This window comes from Haemaphysalis longicornis, unplaced genomic scaffold (assembly GCF_048455015.1).
Source record: "Haemaphysalis longicornis isolate Haplotype H1 unplaced genomic scaffold, Haemaphysalis longicornis Haplotype H1 scaffold_7, whole genome shotgun sequence".
NCBI lineage: Eukaryota > Metazoa > Arthropoda > Arachnida > Ixodida > Ixodidae > Haemaphysalis > Haemaphysalis longicornis.
Genome location: NW_027526422.1, coordinates 77731607 through 77748334, shown reverse-complemented (window position 1 = coordinate 77748334; position 16728 = coordinate 77731607). Strand labels below are relative to the sequence as shown.

Sequence of the window (16728 nt, the reverse complement as noted above, 5' to 3'; positions counted from 1 at the left end):
TAAAATGAGAATTTATTACAAAAGCACGTTTATCGAAGGAACTTCGACTTGTCGCAACTTAATACCCATCCATCATTTACTCATCAAGCCCAAAAATAACTAGCGAGAAACAACGATACAGCACCGAGTCGCCGAGTACGTCCCACCATCACGCAGTTCGATTGCTTTCCTAGCGCTGTTTCGTTGATTGTATACGCTCCCCTTTGGCTTACCGCAGAAGCGTTCAACGGTAAGTTGGTGGTTAAGGCTCTGGGTTGATTAGAATTTATGAAAACACGACAGAGTGCTGAGTTACAAATGCGAAGCGGCTTTTATGCAGCAGTTTTCGCTGCGCGGACTTGGCATGTCTATAGTGTATCGACTAGGCTGGCCGTAACGTCCGGCTGTCCTGGAGGCTCAAGTTCGAATCGCACACGGGGCACCTTTTTTTCTTTTTTTTGCTTGAGTGGTTTTGTGTCATTTCATACAAAAAAGGTAAGATAACGAAGAGAATTTGGCAAAACAACTCGAAATTTAGCAGGGAAACTGGCTACATACTGTACAAACAGCCATTAGGTCTTATAGTTCTGCTACAATGGTTGCAGGACAACTGAAGCGGTCACGACACCGCTCACGTGGATAGAAAACCGTTTTTGGCAACGAATAAAGCGCGCATTATTTTTAAAATACCTGGTTTGCAGCTTTGCTGAACAATATACACAAAGCACTTTGAATGCGTTGAACTGTCGAATGAACTTTACGTAACATCACTGCCAGTTGCGCTGCCGACTGGCGACGCGCGCATGGTCGCTTGCGATGCGCCTCAAAACGAGAATTGCAAAGGCGCCTCCTAAACTCCAGAAGCAATGAATTGTGAAAATATTTCGGATTTATGTTCTTAAAGGTCGTTCAAGCAGACAAAATTAGGCAAAGACAAATGTATTTTCTTTTCACGACCCATTTATTGCACGTTAGTCTTACTCCGTTTTTTAAAGAGCGCTTGTTGTTTGCTTTATTTTGTTCGTCATTTCTCGCAATACCCGTTTATAATTTATAAATTGATGACCCAGCTATTTTTAGTGTACACGCATGTTCCATTCAGACATTCGCCGATGGTGTAGCTCGCCTTCTTTTGCAACATATGAACGGTTTCTTGTTTGTACTGGAGCTGCACAAAAACAAAGAGAGAGAACATGTCAAAATAAATTGTCGTAAAATATTCGTTTATATCCCACCTGTAAAGAAAGACAGTATGCGGGTGCTTAAAGCTCAGAGCACTAAATATAAATGCATGGGGTTTATTAATGACGTTTTAACAAGAAATTGAAATAAACAAACATCAAAATTGATTTAGAATAAAGAGGACAGCATCCGTGGGGGAACGCCAGATTTAATTAAATTTGATCTTTAAAATTGGACCTTAACAGAATATTATACTCATAGTACGAGAGTGATACAGATTAATTAAGAATACAGACAGCCTTCAACACCCGCTCTAATGTCTTGGATACGGTCGTTTTCGTCCTCTGCCCCTTCAGGAAAACATCCGCCGCTGCCGAGAATCAAACCCTCTTCCTGTGCAACAATAGTGCAATGCCTCGGCGGTTGAGCCTCGAGACGAGCTCAAAGCAGAGGCACTGTCAGTACCATGACTAAACAGCTGACCTCATGTCGCACCATTATTCGTGTGTCCAAAGGCAGTATAGCGAAAGTGGCATGCATGGTTGGTACCACACGGGATCCATGGCTGAAGAAAATGATTGACTTTTTATTAAACTAGGGGGAGTGAACTGACAACCTTTTTGAGCAAAGAATGCTATGGGACGCATTGTAACAGATCATGGTAACAAACTTTTAAGGGCGATCGCTCCCAGGGTTACAGATAGCAGTGTCGCAGAAGAGACCATTTTGCCACAAGAAGACGATGATGACGAGAGTGGCAGGTAGCCTAGGCGGACGCTCTCATTGACGGCACCTTGTACATACATCGCTTCACCATCACCCAAGCTTCGTCGCATGTTTGTCCTAACGCCAAGGAACAAAAGTTCAAGTGTTCGCTGTGGTTCAGGACATAGTTGCAGCAGTCTTGACAACCCCACTTTTGTCTCGTAGAATTTGGTTTGGAAGGCAATCTCATTAGAAACGTTGCGGGATTGACATTCACACTAGCTATGCAAACTCGGCAGCCATCCGCGTTCAGCCAACATGATGTGCGAGCGCCGGATGCTTCGGATCCGTTCCTCGCAGAGGCAGAGGGTACAACGTTCACTGCACGGGCAGCGTTAATAGCACGTGCAACCCACGATACTGCGTGTAGGCTGGCTAACCATGGGCTGCAAGAATTACTTGGGTGTGAAACATTAACAGCCTAGCAGGTATCGAGACCTATAGAGTACAGATGATCGAGTGGCACTGGCCACCTAAGAAGGCGCCGCACGTGCAGCCTCGAACTTTCATTCTTGTTATTGGCAGACATAGGTTGAGGAATATCAGGCAGACCGCGTCATCAGGCACAAATGGACCTTTTCAGTTTTCCTGATTTCTGTAAGACTCGGGCCATGGTTACGTACTGCTGTTACTTTTCAGGCAAGAAAGGTTACCTCGCCGAACACAGAGAACCGGGACATGTTCCTGTCACGAGTCCGCAACACCATCGCCATCGAATCCTTGCTTGGAAAGAAACTACCAAAAGGGGCGCGTTGTGTATCGGTGTTCGTGAAGCCAAACGGAGTTCGCTGTGATGTTGCGGTCCTTGCAACGTCTTTGTTTAGGAAGCCGAATTTTCCACAGCTCGCATGGCAGGATGTTTATTAACGCATTGACTTCGAATTAGGCAATTTCGTAGACCCTCACTGCAACTGTGGGCCTACGGTCAAGCTGTAATTGCACTTGTGCTTCGGAGCGCTATTGTGCTTCGCTTATGGAAGCGATCTTCGGCTGAAAGAACCAGTGCTCTCTTCTTCCAAATCCAAGAGGCAAGCGGGTTCCCTTGTCTTGTGTGCGTACGCCCCTACCCGCTTTCGCATGCCGATGCGACGGGAACGCTCATGCGCCGTCGAGGCCTTAAGCTTGGACGACTGAACTCCATCTTTTAGGGCGAAACTTTCATGCCTCAGTTTTTCAGGCTGGTATGTGCGTGCTGGGGCATGGTTTAGAAGCAGCATATTGTAACCGAATCATCACACGCAGCTCCTAGGGTACATTGCGCAGTACAGCGTGGTGCTTACTGCGTGGTACAGCACTAGTAACTCTCTTCTTCGAATTAGGCAATTCGAAGACCACTGTTCGAATTAGGAAGACCACTGTTCGAATTAAGCAATTCGAAGACCACCTAGACCACTGTTCCGCTGTCCCTCTGCACGACGCGGCCGCTTTCTTTTAACGGACAGCCGTGCCACAACCCCGAGCCGACGTATCAGTGACCCGCCTCGCGGTGCTTACTTGTCCGCATCTTTGTAATATTGTCACGGGACACCTAGGCGGCCAATGCCCCATCATGGCTCATCACAGAAGACGACGAGGACGACGAAGAAGTGGCTGGCTCACAGCGCGCGCTGTTATGGCCGCATTGTAAATCCTGTAAATAGACCATTCCTCATCCTTCAACCATCATTCGAGTCTTTGGCTCTGCCGCCACGTTACATTTGGTGGAGAGTGCGGGTCGTCATCCTCGTCCTGGGCCCAGCTTCGCACCTCATCGGCATCGCTGTAATAATCGAGGGTGCGTGAACCGCATCGGGAAGCCCCAGCCCCACCGCTACAAGAACTCGACGACGTCCCACCGCCCCGTGTCCCCAGCCCGTGACGAGCCGATCTGACGACGACGACGTTTGACCTGACGACGACGACGAAGTGTCCCCAGCCCTGTGGTCCGACTTGGTAGCAAGCCATCACCGGTTCGTTATTCCTTTGTGGGCTCGTCGCTGCTGTGCGCCGGAGCTCACCAAACCCATCTCTTACATCCGTGGTGACAAGCGCTTCACTGTACATTCTCATCACATCGTTCACCTTCACCGAGCTCATCATGCTACTGCGGCCTCGACCGGGACGGTCGCCTTTGAGGAAAGGGGCATGTTACGCCATCAAAGACGATGAAGACAGCAGCCGCATGTGGCGTCACAAACAAGCATCTGCGACGACGACGAAGCTGTGTGGGGCATGCTGCCTGGCATGCGTGTTCCCACATTGCTCATTTGCGTCCCTATCATCACCGCGCTGCAGCTTAGACCGGGACGGTCGCCCTCGACCGGGGGGGTAATGTCATGGGACACCTAGGCGGCCAATGCCCCATCATGGCTCATCACAGAAGACGACGAGGACGAAGAAGAAGTGGCTGGCTCACAGCGCGCGCTGTAAGCCAGCCACTTCTTCGTCGTCCTCATCGTCTTCTGTGATGAGCCATGATGGGGCATTGGCCGCCTAGGTGTCCCGTGACAATATTGTCAAACCGCAGCTGTACGTCAGTACGTTATCATTTCAGTGATCATAGCATCCGCATTTGTCAGTTAGACGAGGGATTCCTTATTGCCTCAGCCTTCACTTTAGGACATCGTACGCGGTACCGTACATGTTTTTTTTTTCCAATTTTCCGTACACCCCGGTCATATCTGACGTTAGGGAATTGTGTGCGTGAGTGCTCAATTAGAGGCTGTAATTACCCGTCACTCGTACCCAGGTCGCATAAGCTACCATGTCATTACCCTTCCATCTCGCGCGCTCGGTAGGAGAAGGACACGCTTTTTGCACTTTATTTAAACGTGACCGGGCATGAACTCGGGAAACTTCGTGTTTATATATAACGCTATCAAACGACCATGCACAGACGCACGCACGCACGCACCTACGCACACACACACGCGCACACACGCGCGCACGCACGCACGCGCGCACGCGCACACACACATCCACTATCTAGGTGATTTCAAGTATAACATCAACTTAGCCGACCTTCCGAATTTGCTGCCAAGCCTCTCTCCCACACCATGGGAAAGCTTTTTTCTGTGATATCAAGGTGTGGTAATTAGACGCGCTTTTCGAAGTGTTATTTCGTCTATGTTGAGCTAAGTATATTCTTTTTTGTGTGTTTCAGTAAGGTTGCGGGAATCATGCATATGGGTGTTTTACGTAATAAGAAAACATATCAGGTGGATAAGGATAAACACAACACGTGCGCAACACTGGTTCCAACCCAGGCAGTGCCAAAACATATTTGTAATATCGGTGCCTGTGCCCATCTGCCTATGCAGCGTGGACATTTGTTCTCTGTTTCACTGTGAACTGTGCGCCATTGCTGTCTGTATGCCTAGCCACATGGTATTATTCGCGGCTCATGGGTGGGCACTTGTCACAGCTCGAATAATAGTACCTATAATAGTACCTAACTACGAACCACTTTTCTAGTAAGCCTAATCTATGCTAAGATGCATACAGAGCGGTCACAAGCCGAGAAGTTTTATGTCACTTTGACCACCGTGGAACTCAGAATATTCCATAACAGCCACCATTACCGGAATTTGGCTGTTAATTGGAAGCAAAATACCTCAATGATATTTCAAATAACTACGAAATTACGAAAAATACTGCAACCAACTCTTAGACCAACAATTGCCATTGGCACTTCCTAATTTGACGGCAAATCCCGAAGCAACGTTGTGGCAGAAAAAATTCTATAATTTATTTTCCCTATTCTGATGAGCGGGAAAACATCGCCATTTAGTTACTATTTATATTGAAGCAAATAAAACATTTCTGCCTACGAAGCATCTGTGCCAATAAAAGAAAAAAAAATTAAAATATTTTTAGGTCAATCTAGTTTTTAATCGTAATTAGTCGTCAAACAGATTCATTATCCGTTACAGGATATAACCAAATAGCATTATTTTGAGGCTCCATTATGATTTTGTAACAACCTTCATTGATTTAAACAAAGCAGGCGCAATGAACCAGGGTATACGTCCGATAAAAAAAATCACTTACAAGGCAGAGTATTCCGTCCTGACGAAGTTCGGTTTCATATCGTCGGCAGGTAGCAGAGCATCCTCCGGCTACTTTGAGCTGAAAAGAATGAAACATTACTTGTTTTGTGATTTGTAGTTCTACGCAAACAAAGTCTCAACATAAGTAAGCACGGCGTTCAGCTGGCTACATTTCCGCGAGTTTTGAATAAGTACTCTCCCATTCGAGACAACAAAGTATTATGCAGTGGGCAAGGGGTTATCCAAAGTCTGTAGCTGAATTAGAATATTGTAGCTGATAATTCGAGTAGACTAGGCTTACCAATATTTACTAACCTGCGGAGTAACCTGCACATCAACTGTCGCGCACTCCTTTCGGCTGAACGATTGTGGTGGAGGCCGGTCAGGTGCTGCATAACGGAAAGGACAGAAAATAGAGCCCGCAAACATCATTAAGTGTTACCACTAACCATCTCAGACATATTTCTGTTCTGTGCATCGAAACGGCGGCAACTATTCCTATCAAGAGGCTATAAGCAAGGTTTGCTAAAAGAGCGAAAAAAATTATGATACATTTTTTTATTAGGAAGGGGATGACCGGAGGTTGCTGATGTGGGAGGAGGGGGAATAGGGAGGGAGGTAGACGCCCACTAAATCACTATCGCCAGGCCGCGGGCAACGCCGAACTGGGCTAAGGTCACCAGTTTCAAGGATGTCGCTATGCAATGTTTCTATGCCTGAATTCTGAAAAATCATATGGTTTATTTTGAATAATTGATTGATCGATCGATTGATTGATTGACTCAATAATCGATCGATTGATTGATGGATCGATTGATTGATTGTGAAGTTTAACGTGCCGGGGCTACACAGGCGATGAGGCGGGCCGTAGTGGAAAATTCCGGATAACTTTTGACCACCTGGGGATCTTTAACGTGAGCTGAACTCCCAAACACACGGGCGTTCTCACTTTTTGCCTCCGTCAGAAAAGCGGCCGCGACGGCCGGTAATCGAACCCGCGTCCTTGGGTTCAACAGCACAACCCCTTAGCCACTGAGACACGCGGCTGGTAAAATTAATTGAGCGCGTGGTTACAGTGAGAACCGTAAATTCGAAATAGCCACGCTTTTTTGAAGTATTTAGTTGTAACAAACTTCATTACACAGCAAAATAGCTGTGGTAAAAATTCAAAGTATTTACAAGTATTCATGGGGGCATAGTCATAAATGTCTGAAAAATTATAATAATTCATAAATACTGAGCTTCGCAATGTACATATTGTGTGAACTGATGTCACAAAAATGAAAGCCGTTTCACTCGACGTGAAAGCTGTCGGAAGTGCAGAGCAGTGAGCCGCCATAATGGCTGAGGCACCGCCGTTCACTGGTACCACCCATCACGCTCTTTGCTGCCTTGTTTCGCTACGCTTTTGGTGAATGGAACGGAGGTTTGTCCAGTGCAATTAAAATATCCCGGTTCGCAGCGCTCGGGCGCCCCCCGCATAGAACAGCGCGAGCGAGAGTTCTGTTATTAAAGACGATAGTCTTTCTTGGGCTCCTTAAACCCAGAAATTTTGGTCTGCCTGTATGTCTGTATGTCTGTCCGTCTGTCTGTCTGTGACTCGATTCAGCCACCCGGCCAAAGCAAAACAATGCCTGCCCATTAGTCTTATATAGTCACAGCTAAATCTACCCGTCTATGTCCGGTGTAAGGTTCATACTTGTCGACATTGTTGAAGAAGAACAAGACATTACGCAAATATGAGACAGCAAATCAATACAGAAGTGATATTTGCAGTGCTCCTTTATAAAAAATCAAACATGCTTGCTTTTGCTAAATTAAATACTTCATCAACTGCAGAAAAAGAATTCACTTCGCCGTCGCCTACTGTCGCCCGCGCCACTATAGCTTCTTGCGCCATTTTAAGAAATCAACCGGCAACAGTTACGCAAGGTTCCACTAGATAGGTTCCACGTTCTGCTTGCAACGCACGTGGAGTAGGGAAACGCGGTTCTATAAACGTTGAAGTAGGGCGCCTCGATTAACGCGCGTCTCCGCCGTACAGCAGCGTTCGCATCGAGACACCCGGTTTGGAGCAGTGGAACGCGGGAAATTTAAAATGATTTAAGCAAACCTTTGGCGTCTTTACCTTGGGAGGAGCGCGACGCAAGAGGAACAACATGAGAGGTGAGCGGCAAAGCGAAGGAAGGCATTTACTTCGCAATAGCCGATAAAGACTATCGTCTTTTGACGACATTTGCAACGAAAGGAGTTTTGTGCTTGCTTTCATGTCGCACGTGCAGGCGCTTCAGTGCACACTTTGGAACGCGCCGTTTCTGGCGGCCACTTATACCGATTACCATCGTAAAAACAAACCCAATGAGCGTTCCTAAATAAATGAATGCGGGGGCTGCCGGTTAATTACATATACGTTTCCTCAAACGTACCTGCAGTTTTCTTTGCGCTAAATCAATGGGAGATGTATGACAAGCGCCAGTGGTTCAGAAGTTTCGAACGGTTATGACTGTATAAACCGCTCGGTTTTCGGAACATCTGTGGTACGCCATTACGGTACGCCGTCGTGCTCTACTTGGGTCCATTATCTCGCTGCGTCGCCTGATTCCGGCAGTCACTTGACATCAAAGCGTTACAGCGAGCGAGCTACGACGAAAAGACAAGCACCTAAACTGCTCTGCACTTAGAAACTTGCATGAAGCACAAACGCTACTTGAGTATTGCGTGCACAATAAGCTCCATCGACTAAACCGCTGATCAGACTAATATAGCCTCCGTACCTGCATGCCCGAAATTTTGCGTCCCTTGACGATTGAAGAGGTAGTTTTCGACTCATTCAAGGTTGTTTAAGGAAGGGTGACTGATACATATTTCTAGTATCATGCAAAATAGTTTCATAGGCTCGTTGCAGAAAGCTGACACGCGGAAATTCAAGCATTAAAAGCGGTCCTCTTAAGTTCCAGATAAAAGTCATAACGATCTATGCGCCGTTACTTGCGAATATGAATTACCTATATTATTGCTTCCGCTAAAAATTTTATTAGAGTCTTAGCTTTCAAGGGGAAACCTTGTTTTATGTGAGGTATTTATCATTCTGAAGTGATCGTACTGGCTTCTCAAACGATTTGCTTTTGGGTCTAAATAACCAGGGCTTGAGGAACATGTCATGGCTGCAAAGAGCGTATGTAGGCCAAAGCTGTGTGGCTAAAGTAATGTAACCTTCTGCATCCACACAAGCCCAGGAAATACACCTGGCTGACTCTATATTTCACTGCAGGCTACATAATTTCAGCGCCAGGCTGCATATATTGGAACTGCACAAATTATTCAGTTACCTTGCATTAAATTTCTGGCATTGGATATAAAACTTGACTTAGTACACCATCCAATACCTGTGCTACACGACAACTTTCGATTGGCAGTTGAGCGCTCACTGTCAAGTGCCCCCTATGTATTTACAATGGGGAATTCGATAGACAGTTGGTTCAAAGGCCTTCGGAAGGCCTTTGAAACGGCCGTGTAGCACAGGTGTAAGAAATCAATCGACAACTGAGAGGTGTCAGTTGTCAGTTGTCAGTTGTCAGCCATGCAGAGGTTCTTGGGGTATATTCAAAAATATTACGGCGCTCGTAAGAAAAAGGTCCTCACGGCGATCCTTGCATTTTCCGGCGTCGCAAACGCCAACTCTTCGGAGCATTTTCCCATCAATGCCAAGGGAGTACGCTACCTGTAAGCGTGGAGATAAAGTGTCATTGGCGGAAAAAGTTGTGCGCGCGTGTATTACACAAACACACACATACGCAGTGTATATATATATATATATATATATATATATATATATATATATATATATATATATGAAGAGCCTTGACGCAAGTGTAAAGGCAACCAGGCTCATTGCCTTGTGTTTTACTTCACATTTGTTTTTCCTGAAATGCTTTTCTTTTAATCTCCCTCTCATGAACTGACTTCCTTTTGGCACTCTTTGCCCTCAGTCGGCCTTGCGCAGTTAAAATGGACACATCATCATCATCATCATCACCAACACGCCTGAAGGCCACATTTTAACTAACATTTCGACGGGGGTGGGGTCTTCGCTAGATCCTGACACGATAATTTACCTGCCACCAGTTCTGTTTCAATGCGTGGTTTACACAAGTAAAGTATCTCGGGACCTAACTTTCAACTCCACATATCAGCAGTATCTATCAAAACCGTTTGAAAACACGCCGCTCCACCCTACGCAGCACCTATCCGGATGTGGCGTTATAGTCAGGTCTCCGGTTGTTACCGTCGTCTCTCCCCAGTAGCCCTGTCAGTGCGGCCTCACATGAGTGAGCAGCGTAAGTAGTGTCTCTTACACTATTAATTCCTTTCACGCATTTGCTAAATGCGAGAAGTACAGGGTTGCTGAGACTAAGAGAGCGAATTCCATAAGAGCCGGGGCTGGTGGACGCAGGCGATACGCCGTTGTCGAGCGAGTACACCGCAACTGCACAACCGCTGATGTCGTGGCCGCAACGTCGGCAGCAGCTAGGGTCTCGGTCGGCTGTACAAGATCGCGCTACGCGAGCCCGGTAGACGCGAGACGACACGCTATTAAACTCCGCTTTAGCGCACTTAAAATAATTTCGTGAATTTAAAACTGCAGCACATGTCTTGTACTGGAAAACACATGACCGACACTAACTGGACTTTATTAATTATTGGAGGGACACTTCTTTCCCGGTTGTTGAGTTTGATTATTCGTGAGCTATGCATGGCACATAGGCATACCTGCGCACTTTTCATGTGGATTGCCGAGTATACATTTAGGGTGAATGAGGGGCTGTCGATCCGAAACGGGACGTACGATGCCCTAATGCGATTTTTGGGGTTGTGTTACCGCAGCTATTTCCATTCTCGTTTTCATTACGGTCGTAAAAGTGGGTGATCGTAAAGGCGTTATCTGTTACGATTTCTTTGCAATGAAATATATTCCTCTGGTAGAATTTGACCCAGGGTTGCCGGGGGAGCTTCATCCCCAACACCAAATAATAAAAGACATTGATCAACAAGCATAAGCTACTAAATACTTCTGTTGAGACACATCGAAACGTCACCTTCCGCAGAAAGTCTACACGAGTGGTCATTGTTTATCATTTGGAAATTTTATAGCCGCAATATTGTTATTCAATGCAAAATATAATTTTAGTTTGATCTATATCGGTGTGTCGAAAGAGCGAACGACAGAAAAGTACACAAATATACAACAGAGAAAGCGCTTGGGGACTGCGGGCTTCGAGAAAGTGGAGAGGTGTTTTCGCAATGGTCCCGACACACTGTCAGGGTCACGTTAGGTCGAAGCATGTCTTGGCAACTTACTATGCGCAGGGTGGCAAAAAAAGGGAGGCCAGAAAAAGGATGACACATGGGGACGATCGTTCAGGGAACGGGACGCGGTGCTTCTGGTGTTTACTTTTAGGTCTTTAAGGATCCAGTTACTATTGTTATGGTACTTCACTCTTTTCTGTCTTGCCTTCGTGGCTCTAAGGAAATCGAAATAAATAAATAAATAAATAAATAAATAAATAAATAAATAAATAAATAAATAAATAAATAAATAATTGAATAATTCAAATAAATAATCTCGTCATCAGTAAATGCGTTTTCTTTTCTTACTTACGGCACATAGAGTCCCGTCTGGCAAATTATAACTTCTCCGTCGTTTATTGCAGGAACATTTTTTCACGATGGGTGCCTGTAAGCAATGAAATGTACAGAGAGCGTGAAGCCGGCGCATCATCTGCAGCTGAATTTTTAATAACTGCTGATCAGTCTTCCATGTGACCGATGATAGCAAAACATGGTGTATTACAGGCGCAACCACTGACTGAGGTCACATCATCACTGCCGTCCCATCACAATTTCCCTGCGCCAGCTGTCCAGCCTACACATCTGCTCGCCATTCTTCTTCAAAATCTACCCCCCCCCCCCCTCTCTTTTGAAAACTCCTTCTCCTTCATCACTTTCTGGGTGCTCTGGCTGTATCCACCACCGAAAGTGAACGTCCTGGCTGACCAGGAAGCTCTCCATGAACAGTGGTACCGGATCCGAAAAAACATTCGCTAACGCTACGTGGACTCGATGAATTGACGACTACGGTTAGGACCTGTACATAGGTCTTTTAGACAATTAAGTTTGTTCTCCTTCTCTCGCCTTCCCTCTCTCTCAATGGAGTCATATTTATTCGACTGCAGCGCTGTAATGACCACGTGCTGAACATTTTTGGGGAGCTAGTAATACTACACGCCGCTTTGCCCTTTTCTTGCGCATTTTGAATGGCGCGAAATTTAGCATTGTCGAGTTGATGCGACAGCTGTAGCAAAGCCTAGCGCTATGTACAGGGCTTCTACGATATCAATCATGAATAGGCATTCGTATGTAAGCGAGAATATATTTGATATCGGAGTGGCGCCTTAAGTTCAGATTTGTCAATGTGAACACCCGAGCATACGACCCTGAGTATTTCAAGGGCTACAATCCCTAATGGTGACATATCCTCGTCACTGGTGGTCGGCCGGGTGTAACGATCTATTTTCCCTTTGGACATCCCGTTACTCAAAAAAGAAAATTAACGGGGCACGGCCGCTGACGTCTCCCAAAGAGCAGAAAAGAAAATAGATGAAACCCCCCCCCCCCCCCCTTCCCATGCGAAAGTGGATGTCCAGCGCTGCTGTTGTAAGCCACTACACATGCTGATGGGGGACGGTATAAAATTTTCCTGGTTGTCTCCTGGTTGTCCTGGTTGTCACTTGCACTTGCACTAAAATTTTCCTGGTTGTCACTTGCACTGGGCTTCTCTGGTGGCAATTGCTGCGTCCTGATGCATGCGCTCGGCGTCTTGGGAGAGACCTCCTGGCCGTACCTAGGTTGAGGCATGCGCTATCGCTCAGTCGACGTCAACCCCTTCTCCTTTCGAGAGCAGCGGCAAACCTAATCTTTACCAGAACACATGGGAAGGGCCGGTGGGGTCCATTTTGTGCCGGTGCCTTATCGTCCGCAATGCTGTTTTGATGTTTGAAGGGGAACATTTTGACAGACCTCTGCCTGGTTGGGAAGTTACTGAACTGAGATTTAATTATGCTCCTACAAAAGAAACATCAAATTTAATTTGATGTTTGTTTTGTAGTTTTTTTTCTTTACAGGAATACTGAGCTCTATGCTGCACGCCTGATTAGCCTGATGTATGCGCTCGCCACCTTGGGTGAGAACGGCCGGGTTCTGCCGAGGTTTTTTGATTACGATGCGAAATTTTCCGACCAACGAAAGGATAACAGCTTCGCTGTAAACGAAAAAGAGGTGGAGAGGACAAAATTGACACAGGCGCATAGGTTCATCGCAAGTTCAAAGAGCTACCAATCGTGCTTCATGGAGGCGTCATTGTGAACATCTGAAACACGAAAAATTCGAGGTGATGCCGCGTAAGCGCGCACAGTCAACCGCCGATAAAGTAGACACCGACATCCCGCAAGGCACAGCTGGTTTACCACGAAGTAGGAACTATAGATAGAGGCTAACGAACGAGCAGCTCGACTCGCTGTTTGCGATCTGCACGGTAGCAGGCGAAACGCGTCGAACACTTCCGCATGCGGCATCTAGCAAAAATAATCGTGGGTGTTGCCTCGCGAAGCGTTTCTACTTTCTATGACCTTAATTGATGCATTCACACTACGACATATCGCTGGGTTTTATATTTCCCAGATAACGCAGTCCTTCGCGTACCGCAACATGGTACCTTGGAAGCAGTACCTCGCAGCTTCAGTTCATGAGTGTATCATGTGCTCTGTGCTCTTAATTGAGGGCGTCTACACAGCATGCCCCCCAAAAGTAGCGTCTTCGCTGTGGAAACCGCGAACGTAATCGTGATGGTGGAAGTTGGCCACATGAATACGACCCACACGCACAAAGTTTCTGATAACGAGGAAATCTACCTCTACCGTAAAACCATCCAGGTGAAGTGCAAATGGGCGCTTTACTTGAGTTGCAACATATGTGTTTGACCTGCCAACTTTTTCCAAGATTTTCTGTGAACCGTTCAGCTTTACCTTTGTGAAGATGCAGCATCTCTAGATAGAGATGTCAAAATACAAGCTGTAATTACACTTGCATTTGGTTGTAGGCGCCTCGCCTCACATGGCTACTGTTTCTCTTGTTATTGTGCAGCGTTCACTTGTTGCCGCTTTCAGGTCTCGCCGGACATTTTGTTTTAATAGAGAGATTTTGTGTGGATCGCCCCTCACCCAGAACATTCAATGTTCACCATGAAGATTCCAGAATTCATCGTATTCACCTTGAAAGGACGACACTAAATTATAAATACCAGCAGGCCAAACTACATGGAATTTCATTTGTTGACTGCCAGTTGGGAAAGCCAGTATATAAACGATTTTTTTAGTCGTATCTTGTTCTGTTATCTTACTGCTGCGCAGAAGGTCGCAGTTATAAACGTTAATTTGTGCTAAGACCTCACAATACCTCGCCCATCACGAGAATATACTTAGAACTTCACATACAATACAAACATAGGGTGAAGATGTGTACTATAATCAATGGAAGCTAGAATATTTGTACTAGTACCCAATGATAGTTAAGTATCGGTATTCAAGCAGTACCCTTACCGGCGACGTCCTTCTGGAGGTTGCAGTGCATCCATCAATTTCAACTATGAAGGAAGGAAACGAGAGTATCTTTAGGACAAATTTTCGTAATTTTTTTAAACGTTAGGCTCTCAATAGAAACTAAAAATCACACTGCGATTACTATACTCCCTAATGCGAAATTTGGATGCAGCGCGAACTGAGTCTTCTCGGTCACGGCGAATATCTGCTGCATCTATCTGCTGTATCTAAGCGGTACATTACTTTAGCATGAGTCGCGTTTACGTTACAAGCATTCAAATGGAAATCACGATGTTTCTCTCCAGGCGGAAGTCGTTTTTTATGGTTATCCGCGGTAGAGAAAATAATTACGACCGCTACAGTCGACTTCATATCTCCATTTCACGACTTTATGAGCTCTTTCGAAACAAAAGGTATTCCTTTATTTTCTTCCCTTACGCTTGGTTACAGCCGTTTTTCAAAATGTGTCTCAGCGTGTGTACTTACCAACGGGAGTACAGGTGCCCTTCTGACAGATTCCCACGATGTCTCTTCTGAGAAATGTTGTTTTGCTGAACTGAAAGCAAAAACGACATTATAGAGCAGAAGTATCTCCATAGAATGTGTGCTTTCGTCAAACGGAACTTACAAGGCACGTGATGTTGTCAGGGCGGGCTGGCTGCGATCTATTTGGGCACGTATAATAGCACACCTTAAAGGGTTCCTGCAGAGTCAGAACGTTAGATCATGAAGAGCCAAAGCTTTGGTTGTACACATAAATTAAAAATACTTGTCGATTTGAGAACGACTCCGATTTCAATTCCAACAAAGATGTTTTTGTGAACGAAGTGAAATAGTTTCAAAGTGTTCTTCCCGTTTGTGCACACGGTAAACAACGCCCAGAGCTTTATTAAAGTGAAGCTTCCTTCATGGTATAACAGCGCACGGAACGATACGAGGAGCAGAAAGACACGGGACGAGCGCTCGCCCCGTGCCTTTCTGCTGCTCGTCTCGTTCCCTGCGCTTTTATATCATGATTCCAAAGCAACTGGGCCAAATTTCCCTTTTGCTAAAGCTTCCTTTGCCTCGTTAAATGGCGAACGTCCACAGCAAAATTCTCTGCAGGAAAGCCAACTTTCTCTGACGAAGACGATGATCGTGGGTGAAGCCAACAAGAAAAAATGGCTTGAGCTTACTTTGGCTGGGCCAAGTTATGCAAACGAAAGCAGACGAAGCACAGCTTCTCAACCAAACGATGTGACTAATCGAACGTCACGCACTGCGAGCACTCACTACCGTCTTTTAAATGCAGAGCATTTCTTAGCCTCGCCTCTTCCTGCGTCGGACGGCGTCCACAGCTCCGCGTCCGCAGCAGGTGCGCTTCTCCTCCTTCCCTCCTCTCCCTCAACAGCAGCTGGCGCGCGCATGCGTCGTAGTCAGCCCGTTCGCTCCGTCGCGGTCTCGGCGTAACAGGTGCGTGATAGCAGCGCAGTGGGGCGTGGAAGGGCGTGCGCTGCTTGCGCATGCGCGCTCTCCCCCCCCCCGTACTGCTCTCCCTCTACTGCGCGCGCTGCAAATATAAAGCGGCTAGCGGTCGCTCGTGCTTCAGTCACAGCATTGCTCCTTCCTTCCTTGGTTGACGCTCGCTCCCCACTAACGCGACTTTACTCTCCTCTCTCTACCCCAAACCAACACCAACGCAACTACGACCCAACTACCCACCCTAACGCGACTTTAGCGGCGTTAATGACCCCCAATGCTCTGCATTTACTCGTGTTCCCCTCGCGGGAAGGCGCGGAAATTTTTTTTCCAGTTCCAAAGCCGTCGTCGAACGCGTGGCGTCCACCCCCGTTACTAAATACCGTGGCTGTCGTTCGTTGTCCCGACGCTTGCCTCACCCTAGTTCCCCTTTATCACTCGTATCAGAATGCCGTTTTGCACGCTCGTACTCACGTCCCTGTTCTCACTTATTAGCAAGCCTAGCGACATCTGCAGGATTCCCTTTCGCAGCTTGCCGCTTTCGCCACTATGACTGCGCAGATGGCTTACTACAACTTGCTGCAGACAACTTGCCTTGCGTCCTTGCTTCTTCCTTCCATCGCACAATGGATGAACTGAAACACTGGCCCCGCTACAACGTG

General features: G+C 46.5%; 1 protein-coding gene across 1 annotated transcript; it reads right to left on the bottom strand.

Moving 5' to 3' along the window:
* Window positions 1-941: 941 nt before the first annotated feature.
* Window positions 942-15373, bottom strand: LOC144144519 (uncharacterized). Its single transcript, XM_077676003.1, has 8 exons — window positions 15237-15373; window positions 15095-15164; window positions 14609-14652; window positions 11614-11688; window positions 9597-9675; window positions 6270-6343; window positions 5956-6033; window positions 942-1147 (listed from the first exon to the last, which is right to left on the bottom strand). The coding sequence occupies exons 5-8, from the start codon at window positions 9643-9645 to the stop codon at window positions 1031-1033; spliced, it is 318 nt and encodes a 105-aa protein (XP_077532129.1). The 5' UTR covers window positions 9646-9675; window positions 11614-11688; window positions 14609-14652; window positions 15095-15164; window positions 15237-15373; the 3' UTR covers window positions 942-1030.
* Window positions 15374-16728: the final 1355 nt, after the last annotated feature.